Source organism: Mauremys mutica, chromosome 4, assembly GCF_020497125.1.
Source record: "Mauremys mutica isolate MM-2020 ecotype Southern chromosome 4, ASM2049712v1, whole genome shotgun sequence".
NCBI lineage: Eukaryota > Metazoa > Chordata > Testudines > Geoemydidae > Mauremys > Mauremys mutica.
This window is the reverse complement of record NC_059075.1, coordinates 114,175,108-114,191,934: the sequence shown is the minus strand read 5'-3', so window position 1 is coordinate 114,191,934 and position 16,827 is coordinate 114,175,108. Positions and strand designations below refer to the sequence as shown.

Genomic DNA, 16,827 nt, shown 5'->3' with positions numbered 1-16,827 from the left:
CTTCCACTTCGCCAGATAGGTGGAGCGAGTGGAAGGCTTTCTACTCTCTAGGAGGACTTGCTGAACTGCCACTGAACAGTCCCTCTCTGCGTGGGTCAACCACTCAGGTACCAAGCTGTAAGATGGAGGGACTGCAGGTTCGGATGGCGGAGTCTGCCGAAGTCCTGAGTAATGAGGTCCGGCCACAACGGGAGGGGGATGGGATCCCGAACGGAGAGCTCGAGCAGCAGGGAGTACCAATGCTGCTTCGGCCAGGCCGGAGCTACGAGAATGAAGGTGGCTCTGTCCCTCCGCAGCTTCTGAAGCACTTGGTGAACGAGCGGGAACGGAGGGAAGGCGTAGAGTAGGCGATCCTTCCAGGGATACAGGAAGGCGTCCGACAGGGAGCCCGGCGAGTGACCCCGGAATGAGCAAAACAGGTGACACTTCCTGTTTTCCTTGGACGCGAATAGGTCTACTTGGGGAAACCCCCACCTCCGGAAGATTGTGTGGACGACCTCTAGGCGGAGGGACCACTCGTGGGAGAGGAACGACCTGCTGAGATGGTTGGCCAGCGTGTTCTGCACTCCCGGAAGAAAGGACGCTTCCAGGTGAATGGAGTGGGTCACGCAGAAGTCCCACAGGAGCATCGCTTCCTTGCAGAGGAGGGAGGAGCGGGCTCCGCCCTGCTTGTTCACGTAGAACATTGCTGTTGTATTGTCCGTGAACACCGTCACACAGCGGCCTTTCAGGTGGGTGCAGAAGGTGTGACAGGCCAGACACTATTCAAAGCTGGAGACCCCCGGGAGTATACTTTTCGACTGAAGAGATCCAGCTTCTAGGCTTCTTTTGATTTAGGCGTGGGAGCTCGACCGGGAGCGGGATCTGCGGTGCCGCACCAGAGTCCACCAGGACCAAACTGACGGACCTCCCGGCGAGGCTGGAGTCGATGGTGCCAGCATAGGTAGGCCCAAGGCTGAGTGTCCTGACGTGGGACGCACCCAATTAGTGCCAGCATTCTCTGAATGCTTGGTATGGGAATGCCCCCTATCGGCCCTTTTGTTCTTTTGCGGCATCAGTTACTGCGAGCAGTGCCACACACTGGAGCTGGTTATTGGTGTCGGAATGGCAGTGCCGGGGCTCCTTAGATAAGTCCTTCCTCAGTACTGAAGCCTCCTGCACAGAGGCCAAGGCACTGCATACTGAAGTTCCCAGTGCTGGATCCAACACCGCCTTGGGGCGAAGGGCTGACTCCATGAGGAGGACTTTCAGCTGAGAGTACCACTCCTTTTTAGTTCTGGAGGTAAAGCCCCTGCAGATTTTGCGCCTGTCGGACTGGTGACTTTCACCCACGCACTTGAGACAGGAATTGTGTGGGTCCCCTTTGGCCATGGCTTTAAGGCATGACCCGCATGACTCAAAGCCTTGAGACCAAGGCATGCCCCGGTCCCGTGGAAAGGGTTATGGGGGGAAACCCCAAATGTAGTTTAGTATATGTTAGTTTTACAACTAAAGCTATGTAACTATTTACTGATAGACAAGAAAGAAGACTACTAGGGAAACACTTGCAAACTCAAGAGAGTTCTTCACTGGCGGTCAGAAGGAACTGAAGAGACGGCAGTTCAGCAGGGACCTATAAACACAGCCATGAAGGCGTCACTCCAGGGGGCTCCACAGCCGACCAGACCAATACTACTAGGGGAAAAACCTTCCGACGATCATGCACATGACGTACACACACCTACTTGGAATTAATATGAGCAATCACTCGAAGAAGCTCTTTTATAACAGTAATAATTTTCTAGATATTAAAGATATTTTCTCCATGAACACGTAAGACCATACAGCAAGTTAGAAAGGTTACTGGCAGCAGGTTACATCTAGGACTTAAGTTCACTTAGGGACAGAACAAAAATGCCTAACTTCTCACTTAACATCGTCCCAGTTAACGTCGTTATGTTGTTACGTCCCTGATCTATTAGAGAACATACTCATTTAAAGTTGCACAACATTTCCTTATAATGTTTGGTCGTGGGGACTTAGAACCAGGGTGGGCCGGCAGCCTCCCCCCCCGCCCCATCAGCTCCCCTCCAGCCGCCCCCTTGCCTCCTACCCCTCAGTGGCCCTGCGGATCAGCAACTCCCCGCTCCTTCCCGCCCACAGCAACCAGCTGTTTCACGGGTATTGAAGAGGCTCTTGGGCAGAAGGGGGGAGGAGCAAGGATGCGATGCGCAGCCTCCCTTCTCCCACCCAGAGCCTCCTGAACAGCCACGAAACAGCTGATTGGTGCAGGCGGGAGAGGGGAGGCTGTGCACCACGTCCTCATTCCTTCCCCCTACCCCCCACAGAGCCCCCTGACCACAAACCAGCTGATTGCTGTGGGTGGGAGGCGTGCAGCCTCCCCCCTGCAGCAATCATCTCTTTCATGGTATTTAGGAGGCTGGGGGGGGGGGAGGGGAAGAGAAGCGAGGATGCGCTCAGGGTAGGGGGACAGGCCTGGGGCAGAGGGGGGCATGAGCACCCTCCCACCCCCCTGGCACTTTGTAAAGTGGGCGCCTGTGCAACCGTGCATGCAGAAATCATTTCTTGTCAGTACTGCACTCATGGGAGTGACATGGGGGGGGGGGGCACGTGACCTCCCCACATGACCCTCCATGTGACTCCTCCCCACGCTGCCCCACCTGCCAAGTGAAGGGAAATCTGTTTTCACTGTGAAAGATGGTGTTTGGAGTCATATGGGCAAGTTACTTGTCCATCAACCCCACCCATATTCTAGTTAGAACGTTCACAGGAAAAGTCCATTAAGTGTAGACAGGCGTTTTCGACGGTCCACTGTGAGCTAAGCGTTCCTTAATGGGCCATTCAACTTGACTTGTCTCTTCACGTGCTGGTTAAATACCTTATGGGCATTACCACAGGAGCAAACATGTAGTAAACATAGCTAATATTCCTAAGTTTAGATATCAAGATGATATATGCATAGAAATAGCATAATCATAAGTACCAGCTATTTCACGTACATGACTATTCCCAAAAGAGATTCTGAAAAAAAATATATACATCACACCACATACCCGAGATCCTATGTGCTAGCACCATGCCACACTGGAGTTTTGTTATCTGTTATGTAAGAACAGAGATGGAGCCAGTGACATGACTCTGTTTGGCCTAAAAGGGCAAGGTTCATTTTTATCTGTTCAGGTGTGACCGAGCCTTTAGTCAGTGAGGGCATATGGACACACATTCAGGTTCATGGGCTTCAGTGTTCCTTTGCAGTTAACTTTTTAATGTTCAGAAACCTGGTATGTACTGAGGTGGTTTAAAGCACAGCACAGTTCTTTAGGTTTCCAAATCTGCGAACCTCTGCCTCTGAGATTTTATTTTAATTTTTTTTTTTTTTTGTGTTGGGGGGGAAGGTGCGCACTGGTCATAATGTGGGAGGGTATCCTCTCCACCCTCTGCTCATAAGGTTATGCATGTGCCTTGTAGCACTCTTCTGAACACCAGCTGGAAGGAATGTGTTTTCAGTAAATGTGGACTGATTCTTTTCTCTTAGAAGGCATGTAATTTTTTCAGGTACACACTGATTAATACAGAAAACAATTGGGGCTGTTAATTTTCTATGGAATTTGAAGAAAGTTTAAGTTCAACTATATTTTCCAGTATAGTGATGAAATGGGTGTTTGTATATACAAACATCAACATGCTTAACTACTCACTTTCCCCCATAATATGTAGTATTTCAGTCTGTTTATATGGAATATGTGAGTTGGGTGAAGAGTCATTTCAGCATACATATGACTTATTAAAAGATATTTTAAGTAGAACTATATCCTAAACTGCATTATGGTATTGTACCAAAACACTGCATTCAATGGGAGATTCAACTTCCTTTATAGGAACAGAGCAGACTCCTGAAACTCTTACTACAAAAGTGGTCCATAGTCATGCAAACAGTCCCATTGTCTTCAATGGGACTGATCAAATGATTAAGGGTTTACAGGATTAGGTTCCAAGTTAGTAAATTGTTCTGGATGCAACAGACAATGCTGGAGCTGTCAGATCAGAAGGAGCTTCATTCGAATAAAGGTGGGCAGATGTGATACGACTTAGTTCCGTTGCTAAGATCAGGACCATATTTTCTGAAAAGTTCTTTACAGATTCCTGAGGCAGCTGCTTTAAGGCCATCAGTGTCCGGTATTATGATCTTCACTTGTAGTTCTCTCACCCACAAAGCTGGGAAATGAGGCATTTGTTTTCTTTGTTTTGCTACTCCAGTTCCACTTAACAAAATGCATGTTAGACTAGTTTGGCTCCAAAGAAGAATTCTATGTACACTGGGGACAACACCCGATTCCCATCAAGCTGCAGAACTAGGCTGACATGAGAATCCAAACATCCTCTGGTCAGTGCAAGCAGAGGCATTCCTCTAATGATTTGGACTTGACGTGATGCAGTATGAATGTCATGGATAATTCGGACCAATGGGGAGAAACAGAATAAAAAACACTGTTTAAACACCTTCTGTATCCCCCCCCACCCCTCCCCTCCTGAAGACTCCTGACAAACTTAAAAGCACAATATATATGCTAACAAACTTAAACAAAGAGTTTGTTAGCATAAGTTTGTTAGCATATATATTGTGCTTTTAAAGCCATATAAAGAATGAATGCCCTCCCTAGCTGCAAGAACAGCCTCACCCCACTCCTCCAGAGGTGGGGACTAGCCTCAAGTCTTTCCGGTACCCTGTATCTGCTAAAAACCTCTTGCCAGTATTGCATACTGGAGGGTACCACCCTACTTGCATTACTGTGTGCGCTCCAGAGGGATAGCATGGGTTCATCATCATGTTGAGTTTCCCCAGGGAAGTGTTTGCAGCCTCTGCCATGTGTCTATTGGGTCTCCTCCCTCAGTGCTGCCTTGCAGAGTGTGAGGCTACACTAACAACAGCGTGTTTACCCTTGAGGGCTCAGCAGAGTGCTAGTTCATCATTTAGCAGCAAGGCATTTGCTGGGAAATATCCCACCTGATATCAACACGGTTGCTTTAGGAGAAGCCCAGGGAGCTTGTGAGCAGGACCCCAGACAATCCTCTGATTAGTGACTGCAGGAAGATTTGGGGAAAGGGGAGCTGATAACGTGCGTGAGCAAGAAACAGAAAGGGCTCAAGGAGCTGAGATAGGACATTGCTCCAGTGGCCCTGTGCAAGTCTGTTTTAAATGTAATAGTGGAGGGCTATGCATCGCTCTTCATGCGGATTGGGCAGAAACTACTATAGCAACAGACATTATACTAGGCTATAGTAAACGCCCATTGTTGTTTACATTGTGTCTGTACAAGTAGAATATTCCCTGAACATTTCTAGCTCGTTGCGATTGTACAGTATCACCCAGCATCATGAGTCAAAAATGCTCAGCAAGTGATAGTGGAGTGCCTAGCAGGAGCAGTACCACTAGCAATAAGAAAACCAGGAAAACCATTAGATTGTGTACTAAATCAGACATTTTAAGGCGTTTTGATGCAGGCAAGCGTGTGGTAGACATTAGCATCGCTCTGGTCTTACTCCGACCACCGTGAGAACAATTCAGAGTAATGCCGACAAGATCAGAGCTAGTGCTCGGTGTCTACTCTAAGTGTGGATAGAGGACCAAAAACTACCAGAACTTGCCTCTAAGTTTGCTAGTGATACAAGCTAAGGCAAAAAGTTTGTATGAAAATTTGAAGAGACCACGGTGAAGGATCACAGCCAGAGACGTTCACAGCAAGTCGAGGATGGTTTGATCGGTTCAAGAGGCACTTCCCACCTCCATAACATCAAGATGTCTGGTGAAGTGGCTAATGCAGATACCGCAGCAGCTAAAAATTCCCCAACTATCACAAGAAAATAATTGAGTAAGGTGGCTATTCACCTAAGCAAGTCTTCAATGTTGATGAAATGGGCCTCTACTGGAAGAGGATGCCTAAACGGACTTTACATTTCCCAAGAGAAGACAGTGACTGGATTTAAAGCAGCTAAAGACTGCCTAACCTTGCTTTTAGGTAGTAATGCTACCAGAGACATGAGGACGCTGACAGTGTACCAATCCGAAACACCATGAGCTCTCAAGGGATTTTCAAAGGAAAATCTTCTGGTCATTTGGCACGGATAACTGTAGCTATTTTTTTTCAGAATAGCTGACTATGCCGTCCCTACATGGAAGGAATACTGTGCCAAGGAAAACCTTGATTTCAAGATTTTATAACTTACTGATAATGCACTAGCTCATCCAATCAACCTGGACGACCTGTGTGAAAACACTGAAGTTGTCTTTCTGCCATCTAACACCACATCACTCATCCAACCAATGAATCAAGGCGCCATTGATGCATTTACAGGGTATTACTTAGGCTGTACTTTTGACCAGCTCATCAGAGGCACTGATGGGAAAGGCAAGCCTACAATTTGGGAATTTTGGCATGACTACAACATCCACAAGTGCATCAATAACATTGGTGAGTCCTGGGCTGAAGTTACTCAAGAATGCATGAGCGGTGCGTGGGGAAAGCTGTGGCCTGAATGTGTCAGTGACTTTAAAGGATTTAAAGATGTTATCCCTGCGATGAAGAAAGATAAACTCGGCTTGGCCATGAAAGCGGGTTTTGATGAGGTGGAAGAAGCTGACATTACACAGCTTATGCAATCACATGGAGAAGAGCTAACCAATGAAGATCTGATGAAACTAGAGGTGATGAAAGCAATGGAAGAAGAGGTCCAAGTAGTAAAAGAACCACCAACCCATTGAAATTTGACTGCGAAACGTCTTTCTGAAGCTTTCCAAATGATTGAAGCTGCTGGCTTGCAAATCCTTAGTGATGATGATCCTAATAGGGAATGCAGCACCAAAGTGGTTAGGGGAGTTGGTCATGTAAAGAATTGCTATAAAGAAATTTACCAGGGGGGGAGGGAGGGAAAGCACAACAACAATCTCTAGATGTGCTTTTTCAAGTTGGAAAAGTTCAGCAAGAACAGCAAGAGGAGCAGCCGGACGATCCACCCTCTTCCACCCTCTGACAACACCTCAACCAAGTTTCACAATCATCATTGCTGAGTACAGTATTAAATTGTTTGTTTAAAATTGTTTTAAAATTATATTGTATATGTCTTTTGTCTGGCAAAAAAAATTTCCCTGGAACCTAACCCCCACATTTACATTAATTCTTATGGAGATATTGGATTCACTTAACATTGTTTCACTTAAAGTCACATTTTTCAAGAACATAGCTACAAAGTTAAGCGAGGAGTTACTGTACAATCAATTTGCAGTCACTTAAAAAAAACAACTTAGTTCTAGGAGTACTACAGTACCCAGAAACATAGTACAGTATCTTGCCTATACAGTACCTGATTCAGGTCATGTTATTAGTACCTCTTTCAAGCACTAGCATCACACAAGTTTTGTTTGTTTCTAAAAATGCCACACTTGTGGCAACCTGCCAAATATACACAGCAATTCAAATACAAGACTCTAAAATGAACAGCTGTAAACTACTCAGCATAATATTAAAAAAAGTTCACAGTATTCCTGAATTGCTAGTTTTACAGATTATGGAACTACATCTAGGTACCATGTATTTAATTGAGGCCTTAAACAGGTCACGCTGCATCTCACAGTTGTGCAATCCTAACTCGTGCACATGTTTGAAACATTAGGCTTCCTAATTCAAGAAGCTATAGTTCCAGTTACAATGGAGATCAGAACTATATTTTACAAAAGACCCAAAGCTGAACTTTAAAGATGCAAATAAACAATTACGTCATAAAGAAATCACCACCACCAATATATGAGGCTTTCAAAAAAAGCCTTCTTTACATTAATAACTTTCAGGAAAAAAAGCATAGATACTTTGCTAGCTCTGAGAAACTAACATTAATAAAGGGTTGTACATTTTGTTGCTTCTGTAGGAACAATGCTTTGCACACACGAGAGGCTCCCAGAATCCCTCCATTCTCCCATACAAGTTCCCCTTGTTATTGTTACACATCCAAAACAGAGGCCAGGTCTCAGATGTGCTTTGCTGGTACTGGTATATCAGTATATAATAGTGGCAAACTGTTGCTAGTGTAGATATACCAGGTCATAAAAACCACACCTCACCACACTCCTGAGCAAGGTCAAATGTATGCCAGCATAGCAGTTTAGTGCAGACCTGACCAATCAGAAAAATGCCATCAAGGGTAGAGCCTTGCTTAGCGTGGCCACCAAGAGAGAAAAAAGGAGAACCTGACCAATTTACAGTGCAAGTTTGAAGACTGACCAATTAGTTAGGGAAGTTTGAAGACTGACTTAATGAAAATGGTGCAAACTCATACAAGTTTAAAACTGACAAGCTAAACCAGTAACAGTTTTAAAACTGATATAAGTGTGACCACACTTGGGATTTGCACAAGTTTAACCATGACCTGGTCTAACACCATTTTACCAGCATAACTATACTGTGTGATACAGCATGGCCAGAGGGCAGCAGGAGAGGGTTAGAAGGGAGCCTTATTCCCTGTAGAGGGAAGAAAGTTTGCTATAGATTAATTAGAACACCTGAAGCCAGTCACCTGATAAAAACTCCTGCTTCAATCAGACAGGGGAGGAGTTGGAGCAGAGAACAGTTTGAAGGGAAGCAGAGGAAAGTTTGGAGAAGTGCAGCGGTGGGCTAAGAAGTCCAAGACCCTAGGTAAAGGGGCACCTGGCTTGTGCAGAGGGAGGGCAGGAAGCCCCCCCACAAGCTGAAGGGCAAGAGAGGGAAGTAGACCAGGGGAAGGAACTGTCAGTTCAAGTGGTTTACCACTATCCTCAGGGCTCCTGGGCTGGGACCTGGAGTAGAGGGCCAGCCCAGGTCCCTCCCTCTCCACTCCCCTCCTCTAGGATACTAGTGGGGCAATTAATATTCCAATTCAGGGGCAAGAAATGGTGCCCTGACCCCCCCCCCCCCCCAGACGAGAAAGCGCGAGACCCATCATAATAGTGCTGGCTATTTGCCACAATTGGTAGTGGTGTTTTTTTTTTTTAAATTAATTTAATTTTACACCAGCAGAACTCCCCTAATGTAGATGTAATTAATACTGACCTATCTTATTTCAGTTTAATAAAGTGAAATAAGCTATACCAATTTAACTTCATCTACACTAGCTATACTAGTAGAACTGCATCTACAACAGGGTTTTTGCTGCTTTAACCATATTGGCATAGTTAAACCAGCAGAATTTAAGTGTAGACAAGGCCTAATTGGTTTATAAACAACAATTAAAATGACCACAAACTGTTTAGGCCAACCTTTTTAGAAGGCAGTTTAAAACACAAGGGTCTGAGTTAAACAGATGTTAAAAACAAACTGGGAGAAGAGAGGTCTTGTGAGAGGTTAGTCACTCTTGAAATTTCTATTTAAACACAGGAGTTTACACCAGTGCCACCATATACGTTTAAACCACATGAAGTTAAACTAGACTAGCGTAACCGACAGGTCCTAAGAGTTCACCCATGCCAACCACTATAACAAGTCATAGTTTTACTTACATTTAATACTTCTTGCCTGGGCTGTGGAGGTTCTATACAAGTCAGCAGCCTGAGCAATAAGTCCATAATAGCAGAAGTCCCTATGTGCTTTATAATGAGGTCTACAAAATCATGTTTTTTCTTTAAGAAATCCACAATCTAGAAGAAATAATAAAAAAACAAATTTACATTTTGCTGCAAGTACTTTTTCTTTATTCCCCTAGCAGATTAGTATTTCAAATAAGTTCTGTTTCACAAGTTTTGAGAGTGGTGAAGGCAGGAGAAGAGATTTCTGAACAAAATGTTCAGCCATCTAGAGTGGGCAATCCAAAATTAGGCAGACTTTAAAACACTGTCCTTTTAAACTGAATAAGAACACTTTAAGGCACTTCAAGCAGTTCTTTAGTTATGTTATTAACACCTTATTTCTCCTTTTTTTATTTAGTCATTTACTTGTTGCATTTCATTTAGCTTGGACAATGAAAACCAAGCCTATTCCACTTTCAGATTCTTAGTGCTGCATTATTTGGATTTTAAAAACTACAGGGGATTATTTAAAATCTTTTCATTGGAACTGCAAAGTGTGAAAACATTTATTTTTATTTGGCTTATCTACAAAATTTAAAAAGTTATATATGACAAATAGAAATGTGGGCCAAAGAGATTTTTTTTGGTGGTGCAAGTCAAATACGTAGATTTCTTTAGAGTCTTCCCAGAGCAACAATTTGAATAAGAAGAATACTGTAAATCTCACTTGGCACACTCAGTGGACACACACAAATTAAGTTATCATGACTGTTAGAAGATTATGGGAATCCTTTATGCTGAGGATAGTTTCTAAAGCAATTCATAAAATTAAAGCAAGCATTGAAACAAAGCATTTAAAACATTAAGAGAAGCAGCATGAACAGAACTGCATTGTCAGAGTACTTTGTAACAGACTAGTTCACACCTGTTAACAGGTAACCAGATACCACTGTGCCTGCTATCTGGCCACTGAAATCCAATGCATTATATCAATATCATAGAAGTCATTCAATTTGTCTGGCATTTACTTCAGCTAAGTCCCAAAATTTGCCCTTTCCCAAAACTTAAGTTCTTGAAAATTGCTTCACAAAATATGGTTCCACTAGCTACAGCAAAATTTTTATAACAGTTGTGGAAACCCACAGAGATTTAACAGGCTGTTTTGTTTGTTTTTATAAGGAAGATGCTCCTTCACCCATAAGGCCAACAATCAAATAGTTTTACCCAAAACTGTCCTTGAAGAGCATCAGGAAAAAGCAAGTTTTCCTAGGGAGATGTGGTATGTGTTGGGGGAGCAGACAGTACTGAACTACAAGGGGAAGGAGGATAGAACCCCAGTGGAACAGGATATTGTCCTGGCATCACAGGAGAAAGAGGACACTTATTCTTGATAGCTTCTCTATGATATTTAAGGAGTCAGAGGTAGAGGAGCCCAGCTGCTGGGACCAGTTACAGGTCTGTGGTCTGCTCCACTTTAGACCAAGTTCTTGCTTGCGCACAGACCTCTTCACGCAAAGAGCTTTAAAAGAAAAAAAAATATGGAGGGGAGAAGGAGATGAGTAAGAAGGAAGGCCCCTAGAAGAGCTGCCGTGCCCATCTTACCTCTGCAAAGCAATGATAAGCTAAACAAATGGGGATAGCAATAGTGAGCTGTAAGGTGGTACTGCAGCCCTCACATTTCCTGCAGCAACTCTCTTCTTTCTCTGCCACCACTCCTGACTTTAACATACTATTGGAACCACAAACATCCACGCTGAAAAGCTATACTGTGGCTGTGTCTACACAGACACAAATTTAATTGCATAATTCATCACTGCTCCAACTCCACTGGTAATAGCAACAAAGGAAGCGGTAGTGCAGACTGAGCTCAGGCACAATTAGATGACCTGGTGGGAAAACCCTGAGCCCCGTCTATACATTACAGCTTCCACCAGTCACGCTACACTGGTGGTGAATTACATCCCCAAATTTTGCCCAGAAAGAAGGCAAAAGGCACATCTATTCTACAAGTAGAACCTTACAGGGATTTTTACGATAGGGTTCCATTATCTAGTGTAGGCCAAATCATTTAGCATGAACCATGCTGGAGTCATGGACCATTTACAGGTTTAGTTTTAAAATACGGTCCACACTACTAAAGAACTACTTTATCTACACATCAGGGACAACTTTTCCTGTATCCTGTACAATGAAAAATGCTTTGTGCACTCTGCGAACAGCTAGCTACAGTTATCAGAATCATGCAAAAATTTAAGTAAGCTCTATCTGTGGCCTGTGAATAGGCCTAAACAGACTAGTAGTGATACTGATATGAGGATAGCAGCAGTGTAAGCACAAGAGACTAGTAACAAGACACAGAATGGGTGATTTCTAGCAGTGCTAATGGCATTGGAGAGGCATATTGGAGGCATATTTGAGAGGATGGATTTCAATATACAGAAAAGGAATCTTACTGAACTGAGAGAAACTGAAGATATTATTTTCAAATATTTTATAAAGGTTGCACTATACAAGAATTTTAGAAAGGAGAAGGGTTTCCTCAAAAGAGGATTAGATGATCATGACAGTCCCTTCTGGCCTTAAAAAAAAAAACCCTATTAAACCTCTTTAAGGGATGGCGACAGCAAACAGTCAATTCAGAAGTGGGCGGAAGAAAATACTTCCCCTAACACATTTCCGACCAGACAGCTGTTCTGATAAAGTCAGGACAAGATAAGTCAGTGTGAGTTACCCAGATTTTGTTAATATTCTTAAAGTGTTCATCTCTACTAGAAAACTTTCAATTGTCATGGGAAAAGTGAATCCGGTTGCTTGCTTCAGCTACAACCTTTTAAAATGGTAGCCCTACAGAGGAGTGCATCTCAATGTTGCAGTTATTGAAGCACATGCTACAAACCAAGAGCTATTAAATATTTACCTGTTCCGGTTTTCTGCTAATAAGAATACTTAGCACCTTGCTGAAGAAACTGGCCAATAAAGGATTGAGAGGGGATTCATTTAATAGGAAGCTGTACAGTTTCATAAGTAAGGACTCCTCTTCTCCCAGTCTATCATTGATCTGTGAGACATCTGACGTAAGAAGCTCACAAGATATGTTCGGATACCTGGAAAAAAGGGACACCTTCCATCACTCATGCTTATAAAACAAATATTACACAGTAAAAATATGGAATCAAAATGAAGCAGTTTGGTGGGCTTGTTGGACAGATATGGAAAACCATAAGGCTGCTGATTTGCAGAGAGTTGGGTAAATTAGTCTAAATATAAATATACTTGTCTGTAAAAAGGTTTATGCTTTTATTGAGATCAGGCTTCTCTAGTCTCCCACTGTACTGCAGCAGTACAGATATCACACAAGTTGAGTATCAGAAGCAATACATATAGTATATGGTGGGCTTTTAGCTTAATATCTACTGGGTAGCCCTCCTGTCTGAGCACTAACCTCCCCATTTCAGAAACCATTTCCCATTTTGTCTTGGGGGGGGGGGGAAGAGGCGGGATTGATTTACGTGTCAGCAAGCGAAGAACAGATAGTCCTGATACTCTGTTTTATACCTAGAGTTCATATGAAGACCACAAAGTCAGCATGATGATTTCTGGATCAATAATATTTCTAATGTTTTTAATATGTTTGTTAAAAGTCTCCCTAATTCAGGCAGCAGCATCTCTCACAAAACCCTACCAAGTTGACTAGATTGCCTCATGCCAAGTTAGAAACAAATGCACTGGGACAGTTTTTGGATAGTTTAATCTAAAATACAACATACACAATATCTACATGCAAAACATCATAAGGCTTTATCCACTTTACACTGGGTAGCTATATAGCAAAAAACAATTTTCCAGTATTTTAGTAGCAAAGCTATGGGGACCCACAGTCCTGTGCATTTATTCACTTAAGTTTATTTCTTTAACAAATGCCTCTAAGTGCGTTAAAAACAAATTTAAAGAAACCAATAGTTAGCATATGGACTTATTTTAACTGCATGGATATCACACAGTAAGGGCTGTGGGGCAGCATCTCAGTTACTTTAGTTGAACAGACCTTAATCTCTACCCAAAACTTAACTAGAAGCCACAGCAAACTTGGAGGCCTGACGTAACACACTCTGCCTGAAATACTGCTTATTAAGATGGCAGCCACATTATGCCTTTAGTTTTCAAGTGATCATCAGGTGCAGCTCCATGTAGAGTGCACTGAAATAGCCTAAGCCAGATGGGAGAAGTGCTTGTATAATTGTAGCAAGGTATATAAATAGAAGTCTGAACCCTTTTTTGCCAAACTCATGAAAAACGGTTCTTGGCCACATCTGCAGTTCGAGCCAATGATCATACTATCTCCACACTGAAGGTTCATAATTAGAGATTAAGCACATTCCCTCTACCATTCATCCCCAATGATCTTCACTAGCCATTAACAACATGGGTACAAGTGTTTGATTGGGTGGTATATTCCTCACAAATCCCTATTAGTATCACTATTTCTAATGATACAACAAGGAGTGAGGCTTTCTAGACAGTCACTTGAGATATTCCCTTCAATGCACCTTTTCACCTTCTGGACACCAAATCAATCTAGGGGTAGTTTTCAGAGGAAAAGGGGGGCTTAACCATACTAAATGTATAAGAATTAATGGGAGTCATGATGTTAAGTAGCACATTTAACTCTGAAAATGCAAGACTTACTATAAAGCAGAAGACAGAACTTTTACGTGCATACCAGTGCCACTACAGACTGGCCTACAGGAATTAAATACAGATTTCTCCTCTCTCCACCCCTTCCCAATCTCACATATAAGTAGTGTTTTCCTACTTGTATCTGATCTTTTCATCCATGTCTTGAGGTGGTTCTTCTATAATAAATGAAACTAAATCTTCCAGACATTCTGATTTCAACAGAAACTCTATAAGTTTGCGATTCTGAGCTTTGCATTCCTGCAAAACATCCTCCTCGTCCATCAATTCCTTCAGTGTTACATCTTCTCTTTCTAGAAGTGTGTCTATGTGGGATGATGAATGGAGATCAAATTTCCAAAACATGCTGGTCTGGACAAGAAGAAAAGCATATGTAGAGTGTTAATTTACTCATTTATTTTAACAGTTAACGTAGTTCTCCCTGACAAAAAGCCATGAATTCCATTATATCCATTTCATAGCCTCTAAACCCCAAAGGAACCTGCAAAGACACCTCTAAAGCTTGAACAAGACACACATTATCAGATGCTGAAAGATTCTGCATGGACTATAGCTGGGGAATTTTACTGTAATTCACGAGTGCTGAATGATAAGCCAATGTTTTAACTCTTCAAAAAAGTTAGCTAGATCCAGAATTTGAAGATTCTACAAGGACATGACATGTTAATGCTGTGTGAAAGAAAAAGTTAACTCTGTTCCATACAGACTAACACGGCTGCTACTCTGAAACCTGTCATTATGCAAGGCACTGCATTTAGCCGTATGGAGTGGAAATCCATCAACTTCATGAAAATTTAAATTTGTTAGTCTTTAAGGTGCCACAAGTACTCCTGTTCTTTTTCCTAATTTTTTGATTTCTCTTATACTCTGTTAGGTATATTTGTATAAAAACAGGGTTTTTTGTTCATTTGTCCAGTTGCTTATGCCCCATTTCAATCACAATCTTCAGTAAGGATCAGATTCAGTCCGCCTGCTGAGCAGCTGACAGGGATCTTTTTTGGACAGAGAAGGTGCCAGAAGCTTCCCCCAATACTGCCTAAGACTGGCAGAGCTAATGCTCTGGCCCACACACGCGCTCCCTAGGAGGCTACAGAAGGAATTCTTGTTGAAAGAAAGAATTTTTCATAGGCACTTCAGCCAGAACTCAGGCTTGTTGCACAGATATTGCCCTTGGTACCCTCAGGCTCATACTCTCACCCTAAGTGATCTTGCACACAAATGCTGTTAAGGTAATTGTGATAATCAAAGAAGGAATTACAACTTCAGATGGATTGGATAAAAAACTCCTGCTTTTATGCATATATCCTTAGTAAACCACTACAAACACACCATCCCCAACAAGTTATGACTGTAGGATTTGAAACTACTACTAGAGTTATTTCCATAAGACATCATCTGGTCTTAAAGGAAATCCTTTTTCATTCACATACGATGAAGGAAGTAGACTTAAGGGGACTTTAAAGCTAGAACCAGTAATTAAAAGAAAGGGTTTTTTCCCGGCCAAGTTGAGTCTGTAATAGCATGGTTTTAAACAACAGGCAGTCTATAGAGAACAGTATGAAATGTTAAAATTTTGTAACAGGTACCTTTACAATTAGAGGCCTTAGCACCAAATTTTCACTACTGCAGTACATTAGCGGCAACCGTATTATCTTTAAGGGATGAGGAATACACAGAGACAAACAATGAGTCTTTTTTATCAGAGGGGTAGCCGTGTTAGTCTGGATCTGTAAAAGCAGCAAAGAATCCTGAGGCACCTTATAGACTAACAGACGTTTTGCAGCATGAGCTTTCGTGGGTGAATACCCACTTCGTCGGATGCAAGTAGTGGAAATTTCCAGGGGCAGGTATATATATGCAAGCAAGAAGCAAGCTAGAGATAATGAGGTTAGTTCAATCAGGGAGGATGAGGCCCTGTTCTAGCAGTTGAGGTGTAAAAACCAAGGGAGGAGAAACTGGTTCTGTAGTTGGCAAGCCATTCACAGTCTTTGTTTAATCCTGAGCTGATGGTGTCAAATTTGCAGATGAACTGGAGCTCAGCAGTTTCTCTTTGAAGTCTGGTCCTGAAGTTTTTTTTGCTGCAGGATGGCCACCTTAAGATCTGCTATTTTGTGGCCAGGGAGGTTGAAGTGTTCTCCTACAGGTTTTTGAAGTTTTTGTTGAAGAATTGCCACTTTTAGGTCAGACCAACAAAAAAAACCTCAAAAACAGACTCCAACGTGAAACTGCAGAACTGGAATTAATTTGCAAACTGGACACCATCAGATTAGGCCTGAATAAAGACTGGGAGTGGTTGGGTCATTACAAAACCTAAACCTCATTTCCCCCCCACTGTTACTCACACCTTCTTGTCAACTGTCTGAAACGACCACTCTCGTTACCACTTCAAAAGTTATTTTTCCTCCCTTGGTATCCTGCTGTCAATTGAGCTGTCTTGTTAGACTAACCTCACACTTGGTAAGACAATTCACATCTTTTCATTTATTTATACCTGCTCCTGTATTTCCACTCCATGCATCTGATGAAGTGGGTTCTAGCCCACGAAAGCTAATGCCCAAATAAATCTGTTAGTCTTTACGGTGCCACAAGGACTCATTGTTTTT

The 16,827-nt window shown here is 42.7% G+C and overlaps 1 protein-coding gene across 1 annotated transcript in view; it reads right to left on the bottom strand.

The window, feature by feature from the left end:
* The window catches only part of PPP6R3 (protein phosphatase 6 regulatory subunit 3), a 136,742-nt gene that overhangs the window by 68,508 nt on the left and 51,407 nt on the right, over positions 1-16,827 (bottom strand). Inside the window, exons 7-9 of the mRNA XM_045013936.1 lie at positions 14,343-14,575; positions 12,447-12,633; positions 9,524-9,661 (exon numbers count right to left, since the gene is read on the bottom strand). Coding sequence (XP_044869871.1) covers positions 9,524-9,661; positions 12,447-12,633; positions 14,343-14,575 — 558 coding nt within the window. The remainder of the gene's footprint in view (positions 1-9,523; positions 9,662-12,446; positions 12,634-14,342; positions 14,576-16,827) is intronic.